Source organism: Varroa destructor, unplaced genomic scaffold, assembly GCF_002443255.2.
Source record: "Varroa destructor unplaced genomic scaffold, Vdes_3.0 BEIS01000006.1, whole genome shotgun sequence".
Classification (NCBI taxonomy): domain Eukaryota; kingdom Metazoa; phylum Arthropoda; class Arachnida; order Mesostigmata; family Varroidae; genus Varroa; species Varroa destructor.
In genome coordinates, this window is record NW_019211459.1 from 9,995,896 (window position 1) to 10,014,852 (window position 18,957).

Here is an 18,957-nt window from a genome sequence, read left to right on the forward strand (position 1 = left end):
TTTTCGTCTATATAGAACCCTTTCGTATAGCTGGTTACACACGATAACAGCTATTATACGGTGATTCACTATCGTTAAATTATCCATATGGATTTTTAAATGTTTCGAACCTTGAATCACTGCTTGAGACGGCTCGCGCCCAGCACAAAACGAAGTATGTCTTGTTTGGTTAGAAAGTTAGGCCACCACGTGTGTGTTTCTAAGTTTAGTAGGCGAATAAGTTACCATTGCCCCATTGCGGAGGCTGTGTGTAGAGCTCACGCGACCAGTCAGGTAGGCAGCTTGATTCACCATATGTACGGGATGGACATTTTTGTTTCTCATCGTTACGCGCGATTGCAAAAAAGGACATCTGCTTAAAATCTTCCGGTGTTATTTTCCATTCTTTCAGGATGGCCTACCTGACTGTTCGCGAGTCTTGGATCGCCTTAGCCTTCTTTTATTGGCAGTTATTGCGTGTCTGGCGCTTGTCATCTGCCTGATTCTACCATGCATGGTCGCATAACGGAGTGCCGTAAAAAGTAGCGTGTAGCAATTGCGCAACTCGCTCGCCTTGTCAATGTGTCGCGTTCTGCCCTGTATCTGCAATAAATCGGCAATTGGTCAGCGTCACAAAAATTTGACGCTTGCGACACCGTTTTTAAAGCAAGTCACCGACCACATCATAGCCTTGCCCCCAACCATCGTTTGTTTTGTCTTTCTGCGAGGTAATGCCATCGCAGATAGACGTTATCAGTGCGCATACGAAACGAAAAATTTGCGGTAATGATCGTCAGGGAAATCTACTCCGCTACCGAACCAGCAAAGCCAGAATTATGCCGCAGACGTAACCACGCCCTTGATTAAAAATATGCGTCACCATTGGCGGCGATGGCAGGCCGCTTATAATAACAGAACCAGATAAGCGTTCAATTCCAACACAGTCGCTTTCAAAAACCATGGTTTTCCCTTAAATCCTATAAAAATCATTAAGGTTTTAACTAATCACGCTCACTTTACTCATGTTTTCTTGACGACATCAACGCATATAGCCAGCCCTCGTGTAATTAAGGACAGAAACGCTCCATGAGGTCAAGCGCAACTTCTTTTTCTGTTCTATCGTTCCGGCATACCTGAGCATGTATTAGATGCTTGCAATCAGTAAACCAAGCAAATTTTCCTTGAAGCTTTTCTCATAATTGTTTTTTTTTCATAGACTGAACAACGCCCCATATGGTAGATGAATGAATCTTTTCTCGCTAATCGACACATTAAAACGCTTTCAATATGATTCGCCAAGCCAAATACACATGTTTCAAACGGTTGTCTCGCCCACTGAGTTATAGGGTTTTATGTATATGAGTAGTTCTTGTACCTTTTATAGCTAAATTAATTTTACTCGTTAGTTATATTAGGTTATTGTTTATGGATAGAAAACTGTATGGTTGCTTAACAATGTATGGACCTCTAAATCTCGAGTTTTACATCCGGCACTACCATTAAGCATTCCATCAGACGGCCGATTCCTAGCACGAAACAAAGTGTCTATGCCCAGATTCGAACCCGGATAGGTGCGTCTGTCGAAGATACACGCAAACACATTATTCACTAAGTTATCATGAAGTCATAATATGGGTGTTTCGGCCTAGCTTGCTGTTCTGTTCGAGATACATTTTATCTGCGGATGTCAGAAAAATATATTTATTATATAAATATCACTCATATAAACTCAACGCGAAAATCAACGTGCCATGTATGTTGTTACGGATAGTAGATGGAGTTTTTTTTATTAACTAACCTGAATGAAAGGAGCTTACAGCTGAAAAAATGTCCGCTAGTTCAAACCGATGCGTCGTCAAAGACCTCAATAAATTGTAGGTAGCGCGAGGTAATAAACGCTGTCAATTTGACTCATTTTTGTCATGAAAGAGACCGATTCTGTAGTGACGAGATTATGTGCCGTATTGCTAGATGCGATTACGGTTAGCCATTTATGGTCAATTTTTTTTTCAAAATTGATATTTTATTCGCCGGCGATTGTATGAACCTATACGGCGTTTCCTATTCGGGGCCTGATTCGGCGTAGGTCATTGCCGCATATCTGTCGCTCATCGAAATTATATACTGATTTTAGTCGCCTGTTTGCTATTGGCAGCGCTATTCAGTTGTTTTTCCTTTGTCAGGAAATGTTTCCGTTTTGCGAGTTACTTTAAATCGCTGCTACGCAGTTAGCCAAAGATTCTTCTTCACCTTTCTGAGTGTTGTTGGATACTTTCTCACCATCGCCCCGCGACGATCAGCTTATGGTGCGCTCGGTGATGCGCAGAGATCTTTACACGATCCGCGACAACAATTACTGGCAGAAGTATATAGCTAACTTTAGGCTCTATCGCGGAAGCTTATAGCGCTTCAGGGCATTTGATAGGTAGGTCTACCGTGCATTGTACACAATACTGACACAGATAGGTGAAGGAGTACGAAGTAATGAGAACTCGCGTGTATTCGATCGGAACTAGACGTAGCAGGTCCGCATTGTTACATAGCTGCAACTATAAAATAATAAAGAATTTCTACAATAACATTTTACTTATGTTACATGTAGTTTAATTTTTCTATCAGCATTTGATCAACACGTGCATGTTCATGTGCCATGCAGTACGGAAAAAGAGAATGCCAAGAGACAGCTGTACATACTCTGGCGCAACGAACTTTTATTCTTTTTTGTCAGATTCGATCCCCAAATATAATTTTATAATTTCTTCAATTATAGGCCCATTGTATCAGGTCACCGTACAACTGCATGCAGCCAGAATCATGATATATTTAAAATCGGTTCCTACCACACACACACACACTCATCGTTAAGTTACAGTTTGGTTACCAGAACTTTCAGTTCCGACAAAAGGAAAACATCGACTTTTTAGGAAATGATACATGTAGGCATGCGCTTATGAAAGGACATTAACACAAAAAAATGAAATGATATCTCGCTAATTGACGCCAGCTGACCATATGTCCCATGGCAAAACTCTGGATATTTCAAAGCCGCCGTTCGTTTAAACCAGTTTTTTCAGGGGTATCGAAAAGTTCCAGCGGCACAATCACTGGCCGCCTACGTGGTATTGGGATTCCTTTTCGTAGCCTCTAGTTGATTTCTACGCAGCGATAACTAGTCCACGACCAAAACACGCAAAGGTTTCACAAGGCGTAGTTCGTTGATTGACCTCCTGAGTCGCTACACTAGAAACATCAGGAGACAGAAGATTTCTGCAGACAGAAGAGAACTGGCACTAAATAAGATAATGGATGAGAAGAAATATTTGTTTAGTCAGCGGCTGGCAACAACAATATACGTTATCATAATATGCCATAGTTATGTGTGGATCGCATTACAACAAAAAGAAACTTACTGCATCCTATCTTCAGCCTTCAGTCTTCCTATCTTTAACAGATATTTGCTTCAGTGTTGATCAGAGTAACGCTTAGAACGTTTTGAGGTGTCACAAATCAGACAACTGCTTGAAAAATGCCCAGCACATGAGAAGACTTTGGGCTTAACGATTTTTTTATCAAGATCAAAATTTTGCCTCTGATTTTGTGCAATTTTCAACCGTTGACATTTCATAGCACAATCGTCTCACACTAGTACTGTTGGAAAATATGGCAAATTTACCATTATTGAGCTACCACATGGAGCAGCTATGACAGTCTTCTAGAAACATATTCTAGGTAACAAGCACGTAAACTTCATCTCGAAATGGGCTCGTGTATTGTTTTTCTCGTCACGGAAACGCTATAGCATGTTTCGACAAGAGATGTATGTGAAAACATTATACGTGGTATCGAGTGAACAGAAAATTGATATCGTATATTCATTAGGTTGCTACTCGAAACGTTAGCGCACGGTAAAAGGCAAATCTTCGCCGACGCTCACTAACGAAACAATTATTTCGCTAGTCCATATAAATATGGGCCTCAGATAATTGTATTGTCTGAACCTGACAATGTCAGTCAGGCGCGGGGAATCAATTTTATATTTGCGTGATTTACTTGGCCAAGATAGAAACAGAAGATTTTCGTACTGTTCTCCTTAATAAGAGCTCGTTCGTCGACCTTTTATCTAGATCAATCTGCAACGTAGCTATTAGTTTGATTGTATACAAATCCTACGTACAGGCGTATAATCTCTTTGATTAATCAGATAGATATCGATTCAAATTTTGTGCCACCAGAGTCACTCCGAGACGCGGACACTCATACCAAGAATCGTTTCCGTTGCACCAAACAAACGAGATGCTTATCGTCCGTATATTTGAATATGCGTCTCGGTGATAATCGTTGAATTGCTGGATAATAATCCATGTGTACGACACGTTCGGGAGTTGAAGTGTTTGACGGCGCCTGTGATGGCATGTTGTCAGGACAGATTTTCCAAAGCTCGTATAAGGTAAGCTAGGCGGATCAGACCTTTGTAGTCGCAACTAAATATTGTAAGAACAGCAACGCCAGACAGGACGCTACAAAGGGGGTCACATGCCATGGATAAGGTTGTCGAACTGATGAACTAGTATGCAAACTTTTACTAGAGATGGGAATGGAAAGGATAATGAACGCACGGCTGCTGGACGCCTCCTGTACCCCAAAAATAGCACGTACGTCAGGACAAAAATTCGAGACCTTTCCATGTGGCTCTGAGTGAATCCTGTTACATCCATCGATCATTTAGTACAGACGTAAACAAGTTATAAGTATATAAACAAGGCTTATGTCCAATTCTATGTGAGCCGTTAAGAAAGTCGAAATACATTTTGCTACCTTCAAAAGTATAGCCGTGAAAACGACAGATTTATTCTTGTACACCATCATGCACACTATTCGAACAGTTAGCTTCTGCCATTTTTACTGTTACTTTATAATATGCAATCACCTAATGAATAAAACAAATATTCTACCCAAACAAGAGATTTGTTACCCTTGCCAAGCTAAACAAAGGCTGTTACACAATCAAAATCCTTCTAGTTCTAGTTCTCGAATCAGACAAAACTTACAGTCCATCGAAAATAATGCAAAATTATTGAGGACTACAATGAACATCATTGTCTTCAAAATACCTTTGTCGTTTATATGCGCCTTGTTTTTTAATGAATCGATTATAACGCTGCGCATTTACACTAGGTATAGCTATCTACAGACAGCTATGATTGTTCCATAGACTTCGGAGCCTTTTGGATACCTGGCCCTGTTCTTCCTATACAGTCTCCGCAAACTATGCTCCTTTTCTTTTCCACATAAGCGATCATTTTTAGACCTCAGATCAGACGGTAAGATTTTCCCGTGCACCCATAACATCACCCTCAATTCGGAATCGAATTGAATCTCAAATGGAACTTCACATAGGCAGTATCCTGACGATCGGAAATCGCTAGATGTCCTCCGAAGGACGCTCTGTCTGGAGAAACTAAGTAGGTAGGTGAGAAAGGATAGCAAAATTGTGTGACGACGGTATTTCGTATTGGCCTATTCGAGAGGATCTACAAAAAATGGAACTGGACCTCAAGAAATCGAAAAACGATCATCGGCCTCACCTCGTTCATTATTTACTAATGACTTACCTGCAGTATAATAGGTGCTCGTACGGAAATGTAATACGATAATTGTAGCGGCGCAAGCTTAACATAAATCAAACAGATGACGCCTATCAGATTTAACGTGACAATTCAAGTTAAAGCAAACTCTCGAGAAAATGTTTAGATCTTATCATATACTTTAGGAACAAAAGGAGTTCAAGTATATTTCATAACTAGATTAACAATTATGTATATATATTTGCTATCTTTCTGTAGTCGCATTATATACTTATTCGAAATTAAATACGTGTAATTAAACAAACTTACACATAAAAAATAGCCACTTCAGAACTTCTACTTCACAGCTATCAATCTGCTAATCAAAGCAGATTTTTACCTAAAGTCGTTGGCTAAATTTAGTTGGATGCGAGACCGAAACAACACGTAAGATATTTTTGTGTTTGTTTTTGATATACATGCCCATTTTGCACTTACAATTGACGTTAATACAGTCTGCAATTTCCGCCGGCCTTCGTATACAAAAACACTCGTCTTTCATAAAAAAGTCCATAATACATTAAGGATGGACCTGATTAATCATGGAAGTTGGCGGCACTGGTCATAACACTATCGTCCTGTTGTTTCGGACATCTACAAGGGTTCCTGAATGATTTCCGTTCGAGTCCTAGCGTGCATAATATAACTGTGTTGTAAAGAACATCGTGCCTTTATGGCAAGAAAGATTATTCTTGACGTGTCTCAGTAATTAGGTGTAGCCCGGAAAGAGAAAGTGTATATTTGCCCAAGCTACATCTAAGAATAACTCTTTGTCAACTCACGCACGAATTGACGCTAAATTACTCGTACTTTGTCTACGATCTATACGGGGCCAAGGTCATAATTCTTGCAAGTTATTAGAATAACTATCATTGTTTTCATCACGGATTTATCAAAGGATATCGTGTGGTTATACGTAAAAGTCCTATTCAACACCTAATGCTAAATCTACTTCTATTATTTAAAACGTTAGATCCAATGCTGATCTGGGCGTCTGCACCTCGTATTACATGACTTACTTATAAGCATACACTGCCTATTAGATTTTGTGTAACTTCAAGTCTAGAGGAAACTAAAATTGACTTCAATCCCGAATTATCGCTAATGTGTGTTAAAATTGACGCCCACGTCACCTTGCCAATATGACCTTTTGCCCTAAGCCCAAAAACTGCATTAGAAAAAATTGGCAGATTCATTAGGAAATTCCCTAGAAAATCTCCAATATACCAACCTAATTGTGAGAGAAGATGCTTTAAATATTTACATATGTACCACTGAAGCAAAGCAAACTTAGAAACACCCGCAACACCTATTTGGTCCCGTCCGTACACATTTTAGTGCTCAGGATCACTTTTGTGCCTACATCGTAATATCTTGTCCTATCTAACATTTTTGACTAAACACGTCTCACCCAAGGTGTAAGTTGAAAGGCTGTTTTACTGCCAAATCTCGCTCGAAACAGCATTTTCCGGAACGGGCGGATTAATTAGACGGACCCCCCAAGCCAGTCATTTCTGCCACTGGAACAGCGTACTGATGTTGTTACTTAGTTCAAGTTTCCAGCGCAGAAACTCTAGATATTTCTACGGTGCTTGCATCGTCGGTAGTTTACGGATCAAGCTATTTTATTCAAGCAAGAGGATTATACAGCGAATAGAATTCGTTACAAAAAATAACAAAAATTGAAGATTGAATTAAATATGCGTCCGCGGTTTTATTCGGACGGAATATGAGTTGTTCTATGCGGCCCCCTACTATAGTTCGGATTTAGTCGAATCTCAAATTCAGTAAAAGGACGTTGTGTCCTTGAACATGAACATTAAAGGTATACAGGTGCGAAAATATATAATGAAATTGATTAAAAACATTTTAATTCGCGCACAAATTATTATTCATCTTTGTTTATTATACAGACTACTACAAGCAGAACTGAATTTTAAGAAAGCATAATTTGGATAACTTTTCGTAGTGCGAAGATCCATTTTTCTAGTTCAGTGACATACATCGTTTGGATACAGTGCCTGGAATAATTACTACCAGAGCGAATATCGTTTTACGTTATACGGCCTACACATAATACATTTGAAATGATCCATACGTAAATCGCCGATGGGAAACCCAAAAAGGAATCGTAAGGGGATAACTTTCTTACCCTTATCCTTAACCTAATAAGATACTATGAAACGATAGGATAAACGAATTATTAAGGAAATGTATGAGACAATACGTTCGGGAAGAGGCAAAAAATAGGAAAAGGCTTAGAGATATCTATTAATGGCCATTCGCAGCGAATTTGACGCATTTTGCAACCCTTATGCAACTGGCACTGCTGCTGGCACCGAAAAGGCGATCGAAATGCTGGTATGTAAAGAGAAAAAACAGATACGGGTGTAAAATAGAGCTATGGATAGTGGCGAAAGGGAACAGCTGGCGGGGAATGTGGGTTAGGGATAAAGGGACCGGTAAAGGTTGTTGAAAGTAAGCCCACATGATGAGGTCGTGCATCACTGTTTAGCCGCAAGATCAACTTAAGTAACTGTGAGCGTGTGATATGGATGGCGATTGCATTGGCAATGTGGGCGATGATTTAGTTTAACATCGGCTAATACAAAATGGTTTAATTGATTAATCGTGAAGCCCCAGATGGCGATTTAGTGGGTCAAGTTCCTAAAATACATAAAGATGAAGTGTGAGTTGAGTATGCGGACGTGTTTGTGGAAACAAACCGACTTATCGTTGGCAGTGAGCAGGGGCGCTGGCTCGGCAGTTGTTGTTCGAATTCCACGTATGTTGATCGAACTCCGCTGAACGATCTCCGCGCTTTCGAAGAGAACGTCGACACAGTATATCTATCCTATCGAAACGATAGTAAAACTACCGCGTGTAACAAGTTACTGCACGCAGTCGAGGATACGGCAGCCCTGCAACGAGGATGCGTTGTCGGCCAATTGTACAGCACCTATGGAGCGCCTTTGTACAGCCTGGATGATTTCAGCATGTGCGTAAATATCATATTAGTGCAAAAACAACGTATCAGGAGTAATTGAAAACGTTGACGACTGGCAGGCCGTATGGTGGTAGGCAGCTATAAACGCACGAGGTATGTTTAGGAAAGTCGAAAGAGATTAGTCATGTGGTCATCTGGCATTCTAAGGAAAACCTAGATTCTAACGAAACTAATTTCAAGTAAGGTGTATTAAAGGGAGACTCTTTTTTTAAACAACGGGTGGTCCGAAATGGCCGCAGTACGTGAGGAGAACAAAGCGTCAGTCTGGAGGGTATATGAAGGCTGTCAGGGGAACTGGATCTAGGGATCACAAGGCTGAGTAGAAATTGGCCGCTGAATGGAACGGAACTGCATCGATTCTGGGGACGGTTCTACAACGGAACGAAGCGGCGAAGGACAATGCGAAGTACTCGCCGAGGATCTCAAGAGGTGCATATTGTTATTATTTGGAAGTCGTAGCGCAACATAAATAAGCGGCGCATCGCACGCGAGTAAGACATGAACAGCCAGAACCGGTGCTAGTTAGTGTGAAAGATGTACTGATATTTAAAAAGATGCTGTACCGTCAAAAATGGCTAAATTAGGGTGTATTGTAGTGGTTATTGGCTGGTCCGCGCAGTTTCGAGACAGCTTGTTTTTGTTGCAACATATAGTTGACAGGAAAGTGTCACAATGGCGAATTGATCCTGAACCTGAGACCAGCTCCTTCTCTCCGTATAATATCGCGCTTTCAATTCGCGTAGAGCCTGGCAGGCCTTTACCAAAGCTTGAGAACACCAACGGTTCAGTTTGCTGATGAAGTACCGAACACAATTCTTGTGATTGAAAATTACAGCGCTTACAATTCACAAGCACAGACTAGTCAACTTTCCAACCTTCCTTAGCTACGCTTAGTACCGGCGATCTCTAAAGACTCGTCATTTGATATGCCGTTATCGTCGCCGTAAGAGTGACCTCCATACAAAGGTTCTGAGTTTGCACACACGTCCATATAGATACATGCTGGCATCCTGGTCGGGGTTGATGCGAGAGTCGAAAATCGTTTTTGAAATTACTGTGTTCTAAAATGGCGGTAGCATTTTAGGCCGGGTGAGACTGGTCGCATATTTTGTCAAGCCGAGAGTCAGACCGCCTTGGGGTGTCGGGCCTTTCCAGTAAATAGTCTCAGACTAAGCAGATCTACTCGGTGTACGAACTCATTCGTGTTATCGTGACGAACTGGGGAAAAAAATGTAAACTTCGTGATCCGTCGTACATTAGTTAAAAATTGCTTAACATCAAGGTGCCTTTTACCCAACGAATTAATCGATACTTTAACTGCTCGATCAACCTGTTCGGTTTGCTACTACCAAGTCTAAGGGTCTTCCATCAGGCCGCGTACGACATTATCCATTCTACAACAGCGCCAGCGTGTTGCAAGATGCTGAGTACACTTCTGTCCTTATTTATGCAAAACATATTATGTCGAGGTTTACGCTGCGCTCTAATTGATTGGAAACCATTTATTATAATCTAACGTATCTGCTTAAGCGCGTCTCAAAAAATACACATGTATATATTTCATAATAATCCTATGACTATTACGCACTGATATATACAGGATTCACAAAGTGAAACAATACTGTTAAGGTAATTCTTTTACCGGTATGAGTGCTGCAACAGCGTAATTTCAGTAGCAGCTAAGCAAACAGATCGATTCTTACGTCCAGTACTGTTGTTATCTATGACAAAACTTTATGAGAAATGTTAAAACAACTCTGATTCCCAAAATTTGCGTGGCTTTAGGCCCTTGTTTCGAATTAAGAAAACATTTGTTAGTTTCAAAGGTACGTCGGCCAACACGATGTTGAAAGAGGCTCTCTTTTCGAGGTACAGCCAACTGAGATTTTGTTTGACTTGCTGACTAATTCATGCTAGGATGATCAATTTTCGAAACGTACCGGTCTTTTATTCCGTAGTGAACTGTCGCACAACAGCAGATTGAACGCCTGTGCCATTAGAAAGCACGCCATTGTAAGAGCGACATTAACTGCACGAGACGCTTACGGTCAACGTCAAAGAATGCCTACTGAACAGTATCTACCATTACAAAAGAACATCTCTAGCTTCTGCCCCGTATTTAGAGAAATGTCTTATTAGGATAACTATTGCCTAGAAAATGCGCTATGCCTTAATTTACATTACAGTCTATTTAGAGGTGTTTTATATTGTCAGCGCTAAAATAATTGGAACTCATACAAATTGAAACTTTACCAAAATCCCAAAAATCTAATTTTCACCATGGTCCATCCTCTGCAAGTTTACAAGCAAAAAATGGCAAAAATTGCTAGAATTTTTGCGGGGGTCCTAGATGTGGTGGAAAATCTTTACCTAGCTTAAGAGTTTGTTAGCAAATGGACGACGCGCAAACTCGTATTATACGGTATATTAACGTCCTTCTGTCAAACCTTACGGTATCAAACATAAGCAAAATCCAAGCATTTCTATTCTTGTATAAACACTATTTACTTGGATGGAAAGCTAGGTAGGTGCCATTTAAACGTTGTTAAAAGTATCTATTTTATATATAATACATGATAATGTGCTCACAAAGAACACCAGTAACAGATACTGAGTCAACTCGAACAGAGCAGAAAATGAATTATGTAAGGTGGAGGGGAAGCCTCTTTCGCTGGAAATGTGTGGAGTGATAACATATGGTTTCAGATATAAGTCGATTCCAACGTTACACAAGGTATATTAAGCAAAACCGTAGGTAATAATACAAATGTTTACACTATATATACATATATATATTATGCCAAGGGCTAACAAGCTTATTATTATTAAGGGCAATACTGAGGCTATCTGGACATTATTTATGCATCGACCCTGCTAACTGACAATTTCTGGATTCGCACTGAACAGAAACGGGAGAAGCTCTTTAGGCCTCAACTGATTCCAGCTGCAGTGTCTGTCATCCCGTTGCCCCTGCGTGAAGCTTGGTCAATTAACGATTGACCACGCGAACATGAATCAGGCGCAACAGGCGGCTTGATCATGCCTGTTGCTTGTGCACTATGCTTGTTTTTTGCGTCTATTTCTGGTTCGTTTTACAAAGTTATTGTATTTTAACATACAAGCCCTAAGGTGGCTTCACTTTAAAGAGACTTAGACCAACAAAGATTTCAAAAGTGGAGGCAGTCTCATGCAACGTATAGCAATAAAATAAGCGTCGACACCAACATACTGCAAACGATGTTTAATGAATCTTGACTCGGAAGGTTAATAAAGCGAACTACTTTATAGCTGTAACTATGAAAAGGCTTTGTGGCTTTTTGTGCAGCGGATATGGAATAGTAAGGGGTTCCAATTATATTTGTCTTGATAAGCCGGTGCTTAGCCAATTGGTCGTTTCTGATAAGACATTTAGAAAGCTGGCAGCGGTGGAGATCAGACACGGTTCATTGATTTGCGCATCAGTCAACAACAATAAAAACTTCACGCTTATTGAAGAAACTTGATGCACGAACAGGTTTCGATAACCCAATGATCGTCCGAATCGCATTACGTTGGATCATAGATACCATATTTAAATACTGAGAAAATGTTTTGCCCAAACCCAATCGCGTACGGTTTAAGAAGGGGTTTATAAAAATAGTCTGAATCGGAAGTCTATTCCGGGAGGAACTTCTGGTAAGACTAAATAACCTAGTAATGCAAGCACAGAGTTTGGATGTAATTTAAGGAAATGATTAGCCGAAACCAGTTTTTGTCCAACTGTCAAGCCAGCGTACATTGCGAATGAGGTTAATTCAACGACTGTCCCACCAAAATCAAGCGGTGTGGCACGTTGATAAGATATTGATAAGCTTTAAAGAGGATATTCCATTTTGGCAGTGTTTAGTAAAGGGTCAAGTAGGTAGCTATAACGTTGCCTCGTTTACTTTCAAAGTTACAAATGTCTACGTTGGCGGACGAGTTGCGAAAACAAACGCTATATAACGCTAATGCAAATTCACGCGACTTGATGTAGAAAAGCATTCATATATTCATATAAAAAATACAAAGGGGCCTAAAACTGAATTTTACGAAACCCCACGTGTTAACAAATGGACATACGAGACAATACTGCAGTTAAGTAGTCGGTGGAATCAGGTTTGAACCAATCGTAGACCACAGGGAAAAAGACATACTAGCGAATTGTTTCTAAAAAGACGACACAGGACATGGCATCGAAAGCCTTTACAGTATTGATTAAGTGGCCTGTTCCATCGCAAGAACGAGTAATGTAGGTACAAAAGCTACAAACCCCCAGACCACAAAAGCGGGAGCCTAAAAGGTCTGACGAACAAAATAAGGCTGAACAATTAGTTTGAAGCTGATGTTTAGCGCAAGTTTCGCATTGAAGTGCGTCATAGTGATAGATCTATAGTTGGTTGGATTTTTATGTCTGTCTTCATGTTTACAAATAGGACAGCCAGCATTTGGAAAAACAGCGATGTCAACAAATAAGCTTAACTTATGTTCTGCTCAGCTGAACCTCGTATTTATGCTGTTGGAACTTCGACACAGCTATCTTCAGTGAAACCGAACGTTTTGCATCGATCTACTTTAATATAACGTTTGAAGACATCATCTAAATTTCTACTTTCATGCTCATGACAGGTACCAAGGAGTCGCATACTGTGATAAACTTCGGTAAATGCCGACTCATTTCTATATGAATAATGCATGTCACAGTTTTGAGAACAATTGGCTTAATCTGGTGTACCTCATGAGTAGTGTTAATAACACAAGCAAATTTCTCTAAAACGCTCAATCTTATAATAATAATAAAAAACCTTATATTCGACAGAACTACTAGCGAATGAGCTCCTCTACGTTTTTCAAGTTCGGCTCCGAGCCAATTGCACACAGAAGCAGTGTCCAGCATCTAAAAGGTGAAGGCTAATCATTGCTGAAATTTATTAGTGGCAAAAATGACAGTGACTATAACGATATTTGCAATTACTAGGTCTTCTAAAAGTTGTTTGGAATATTTTTTCGGCAAACTTGCCGCCTCTTCACTACGTCGAAGCTATTTTCACTGGTAATTGGCACGTCAGAGGCGAGGCTAGCCCATTAGGATTCTCAATTTCATCACGTTTTACACCCATGTTGGGCAAAATGCGAGTTTTGGGCAAAAACGGTAGATGATACCGAAGAGTCTGCTAACGCTTTCACCACGAACAGCTGACGAGGACTACGAACCATTCGGCCTCCATTATCAAAAAACATAAACGTTAAGACAAACCTATAAATCAATCAAAAATAAACCAAAAATTATAAATCCAAAAACTAAATTACTAAAATATATAGCAAGCAATGTAATTTGTGTAGAGCAGTTCACCAGTAACCTAATTGACATTATGTCGAAGAATGGCTTAGGGACGAACAGGAAAATGTTTGTTCAACATTTTGCGACCCAAGAATTCACTGGTCCAAATGTAGGCCCAGAACACAAGCGTGACGGAAGTGCGCTCGGAATATACTAAACCTAGTTGCAGCAGTAATTGCAACAACCAGGATTAAGGCGACTAAATACTAACTTCAGTAAATGGCCTCGTTTCTACAGCAACAATTGTATCGTCACATATGTTATCACTAGAAGGGAAAGCAGGACAGCTTTTACATTTAGAAACCCGCACGCAAATTGTGATCTACCGTGACCACCGAAAGTCAGTATAATCGACAAAAGTTCATACAGTGAATCGCATTGTTAAGCAAAGGTTCTAAATGGACATAGTAAAATTTATTTTCTTCTTCAATATTGCATTTACTCAGGAGGTCATTTGGGGTGAAATTCATTGATTGTTTGCAAATGACAGAAAGAGAACAACGTTTGATTGATTTAGTGCATCTTTAAAACGTTTAGATGAATCATTTTTAGAACTGCGGTATTACAATTGAGGGAAGTACTTCGAACGTTTTTATAGTTTGTTGTGGTTATTTTTGAAGTGAGAACTAATGAAGCCTACCAGTAATTGCTATAGTGGAAAGAACGTAATTATGCTTGTGAGTTCTGACTACAAATAAAATGGAATATGGTACATTAAGAGGTCAGGGGGTATCGCTACCAGTTTCGCACGCTGTTATAAGCTCAGAACGCCGACCATCATCAGAAAGGTAAACATTTACCTAAATAAATATATCGCAAAACACCTTTGACCAAAATGACCATAAGCTTCTTCTAATAATATTTCAAAGTAACTCGGCTGGCTTATTCTACATGTTTATCAAAATCGAGGGGCACTTTTAACCTTGGCTGTCAATACATACCGAAAAACTTCGTAAAACTTAAACGGCTAATTTAATAGAAACCAACATGAAACTGATCTTTTTTCAATTAAAGTACGTGTGAAGCTCGTTAAAATCACATAAGTTAACTGTGCGGAATCGGCTAGTCTAGCTTGCAACGACCTTCAAATACCTAAACTGAAACCTAAAGAATCGTTCTCAATTCTTATGAAGCTACTTCCCCTACCACATGACAATGCACATTCACTTTAATTATCGCTTACCAACAGATGGCTTTGTTGATTGAATTAGGCTAATAACTCGTCTTCCGCAATGACAGTCTGACTATCTAAAATAAATTTCTTTATTAACACGGCTTTATGTAACTGGCTAAGTCCACATAGAATTTTTAATAATAAAAATTAAATATTTAACAATTTTTTTTGATAAAAACTGTTACACCTGAATAGATCGTAGCATCTCCCTCTCTCTATCTGTCTCTAATGTTGGTCACTGGGTTCATTTTCTTCTGATGGAATCGCGGAAGAGTGGGGCTGAAAATGATAACATATATTTTTATACTTGCTACGTTTTGTACTTAAACTTTTAAGGGACAAACGAAATAAATAATTGGCCTTTAAACTTTTCCTTAAACTGTTACATTAATATTGTTTTACCTTTCTCAAAAAAGATTACGCGCTTGTTTCCTATTCAGTTTATATTGTGTCTTCGTTACTGTTGCAACATCGAGCATGTTATCTTCAGCTGTTCTTGCACATAGTTTACTAACGCTGTCGGGAGAGCCAATATAATAGGCACAAGATACATTCGGCAGCCCGACCTATTATTGACGTTTCCATTTCGTAAAAAAACTTGCCCTCATTCGGAATATGGAGTACATAATTTATACATCTAGGAACAAATTTGCCGTATTGGGGCTCACCTTATTAAGTAACCATGCAAGAAAACAGTCGTAGAGAACGGCCAAATTGCATACGAACAGAAATCGGTATTGCGGCGAAACATAATAGAAGTTGATCGCTTGTAACGGTACGTATCCAAACCAGTCGGCTATGCAGACCAGGTGCAGTTTTTCTTTAAAGTCATGTCCACAGCTCTGTAAATTTTTACCCTGCAGTATGCCATAGGATACAAATGTGTAGCCTATAATAGTGTGAACATTAAAAAGAAAACCTCAGTGAGTTTCCGCTGGTATACCTTAAATAAACCTTAGGCCTTGGGTTGCCACTTGACTTTCTTTATCGCATCACGCATATCTCGCAGTCATAACACCGTCATTACTTTTTGACCTTCGATTAAATATAACAGCGAATCTTCCTCGTATAGTGGGTTAACAAATATGCATTACGATTCTGCTCTACTGATTGTCTGTTTTGCCCAAAAATTAACAATCGAGAATAAAATTATTGAAAGAAATTACTAGAATTATTGAAAAATAGTTGCACCAACTAAATAATCGTTATTTTTATTAAATATTATTTACTTGATGCAACTATTCTTTTTATTAATCAGCAAAAAACTTGTTGTCTATTTACTTCAGGTTATATAATAATAGTAATTGATGATTATAATGAAATGTTACCTTATGTGGTACGGGGTGATTACCTGCAAATGCCGGAGTAGCAGCACATTCTGCTAGAAGTTTTGATCGAATAACGGCCCAAGTTTTTCCTGGAAAACGCCGGTCTAGAAAACTGTACCAGAAATGGCCCAGAACACCGAAGCCAGTTCCCATAATTGCCATATTTTCTGAAACGAATCACAGTTTCCCAGATTCTGTCGTCAGCGATCGATTTATAAAGTAACTGTTGTATCACATACCTTTTTTGTTTATGTTTAAAATTCTGATAGTAGCATACGCATGTTCCTTATACACATGGCACAGCTAAATTTCACAATGAAAGAGAATATTGGCAAGATCGTCCGAGTGGCAAGTAATTATATATTTCGTTTTCGCGTTTTTACTTGCTTCATTTCAAAATTAAAAATTAATACTGCTTACAACAATGTCTAGAAGAAAAGCTTACACGTTTGCAGGTAATTTTATTGCTACATTTTACATAAAATCTTTATTTCGTTGAATATATCTCTACCATTACTTCCGTAACAAAGAAACCCGAATTCGCACCACGACCACCTTGTATTCCTCACGTTTGGAGGTTTTACCCACCAAGCTGTAACGGAGGAGCATCAACTAAGAGTCTATATCTGTTAGCCACTAACTTGTTCTTTTCCAGTTGTGCGCTTCATCGTTCGACGCCCTGGTCACTTTTTGAGCTAGAACATCTCCAGCCAGCATAAAACCTGAACCCAACGTGAGATTTGTCGCTAGCAGGTAGTCTGAAAAGGCCTTTCGAGCAAATTTCCGCATATCCGTATCTAAGGGCTGATTATAAAATCCCAAAGAGCAAAGCTGGAAATTTCCTTCGAAGTTTTATAAAATGAACCGGTTGTTCTGTAAAAACAAAGTACGTGTAACATTCTGTAGGAGGAGCCTCGTAACATATTTCATAATAATAATAAATTACTTTTTACGATAAGCCTCAAAATGTCGCAGAACATCACTCAGAGTCAGTGCTTGATATTTGGTCCTAGATCTCTAAATGGATTCTTTCACATTTTATCCAAATTTGCAAGCTGCTTTCTGCAAGCTGCTTTCTAGAGGCAGAAAGCCTTAAGCTGCTGTCCATTACGATGCCGCTGTCCACTATGAAACACAATAGCAAGTCCACTACTTATTTATTCACAACCTACCGTTCTTTGTCTCGTTGTTAAGCAGTTTTTTTAATATAACTACTTCGTGTTCACTAAAAATTTACACTTGTGGGTTTACACGGGATCAAAGATGACGTCTGCCGGCAAAACAGCTGATCGCGCACCAACCAAAAATAAACGCAACAAAAGCTGTGAGCTGCATGCTACCTTTTATTCAGAATTCAATGCGGTCGCCATACCTTATAGAAGTGTATTTATATACGTATAAAACAATTATCCGGTTAACGTTCGCTCAAAAGTGGCAAATGCCATGATATCTATAAGCTATCGACAACCGCCTTCATCATGCTAAGATGTCAGTATTAAAACATTTTTAATAAACTTTGCCAGTGTATAGCTCTTGCAGCGCTGTTTCCGTATTGAAATCAAATTTACACGAACTTTTCTTTATGTAGTAATTTGTTGTAACGTTCTTCTAGTGTCTGTCTGTTCCTTTTTCATCCGGCCGAGCAACCACACTGACATCAGTTAGAATAATGCGTTCATTAATGGCATTTATGCACAGGTTCGTTCGAAACCGATAAAACTGTGTGATACTGTATATAAATACATAGTGAATAAGTGTACGCCAGCCGTTTTAGGTTCGGCTGTTCTAGAAAAATCTGCTAACAATGAGAGCCTTTTCGCTATTATTTTACTTGTGCTACATATGTTTTGCTTGTTTTGCCAGTCATTAATTTCTATCAGACGTTGGTAACAATCTTGCCGATAGTCTGTCAGGTTGTGTGTTCCACAAAAGAGTTTGATGTGTAGCGTATCTATAAGCAATAGTCATGTCAACAAAAAAAGTCTGTCAACATTTCCTGATGAGCTCGTTTCAGGAAGGTTGTGCAATGTTTTGTCTTGCTTAAGTTTACTGTAATCGGTATACCGGGATTGATACTAATGTATCAAGTTTGATTCTTTTAGCAAGGACAAAAGTTATTGGGATGAGCAAATGGGCATGGGCTTCAGTATCATAAGGTATTCTTACCACCGTCCTACAATATCAAGCAGAACTCTTTACTCAAATTTTTATCGAATGAAAAAATAACCCTTATTTAGTCCATCCACTTTTAAAACATACAAACTTTTGAAAGCCATTACAATTAGCACTAAATATTTTTTGGGCCAGCCACCTCAACACCCAAATGACGTACACTAGATAAGCCGATTCTTCTTAGCTAACCCTGTGACTTCCTGCATCATGTTCCTGCTTATGTCTTGTTCCCAGACACACTTGTTCAGCCAAAATTTCAAAATTGCCCGCGCAGCCCACACCTATCGGTCAAATTGCGCGTTAACCGTTCCCTC

The 18,957-nt window shown here is 39.3% G+C and overlaps 2 protein-coding genes across 6 annotated transcripts in view; one reads left to right on the forward strand and one right to left on the reverse strand.

The window, feature by feature from the left end:
* LOC111253393 (neuronal acetylcholine receptor subunit alpha-7-like) overlaps positions 1-12,020 on the forward strand; it is a 35,672-nt gene extending 23,652 nt beyond the window's left edge. For 3 of the 4 annotated variants that reach the window (XM_022812712.2, XM_022812713.2, XM_086993317.1), the window contains one exon: positions 392-984. In XM_022812712.2, coding sequence (XP_022668447.1) covers positions 392-505 — 114 coding nt within the window. In that variant the 3' untranslated portion in view covers positions 506-984. Of the gene's footprint in view, positions 1-391; positions 985-11,517 lie in introns of those variants that run through there. The other variant, XM_022812714.2, reaches the window with a different exon arrangement.
* A 3,194-nt stretch (positions 12,021-15,214) lies between these two features.
* Positions 15,215-18,201, reverse strand: LOC111252746 (mpv17-like protein 2). 2 transcript variants are annotated; one of them, XM_022811116.2, is made up of 6 exons: positions 18,046-18,196; positions 17,644-17,756; positions 17,113-17,344; positions 16,495-16,638; positions 15,812-16,032; positions 15,215-15,422 (listed from the first exon to the last, which is right to left on the reverse strand). In XM_022811116.2, the coding sequence occupies exons 3-6, from the start codon at positions 17,258-17,260 to the stop codon at positions 15,369-15,371; spliced, it is 567 nt and encodes a 188-aa protein (XP_022666851.1). In that variant the 5' UTR covers positions 17,261-17,344; positions 17,644-17,756; positions 18,046-18,196; the 3' UTR covers positions 15,215-15,368. The 2 variants fall into 2 exon arrangements, with proteins under 2 accessions (XP_022666851.1, XP_022666852.1); XM_022811117.2 differs by lacking the exon at positions 17,644-17,756 and having other exon boundaries at positions 18,046-18,201.
* Between the last annotated feature and the right edge of the window lie 756 nt (positions 18,202-18,957).

Coding starts and splice junctions, on each gene's coding strand:
- LOC111252746 (XM_022811117.2), bottom strand. CDS start 17,260: ATGCGGAAATTTGCTCGAAAGGCCTTTTCAGACTACCTGCTAGCGACA. Junction 16,639..17,112: donor GCACAACTGGAAAAGAACAA/GTTAGTGGCTAA, acceptor GATTCGTTTCAG/AAAATATGGCAATTATGGGA. Junction 16,033..16,494: donor TGCTACTCCGGCATTTGCAG/GTAATCACCCCG, acceptor ACACTATTATAG/GCTACACATTTGTATCCTAT.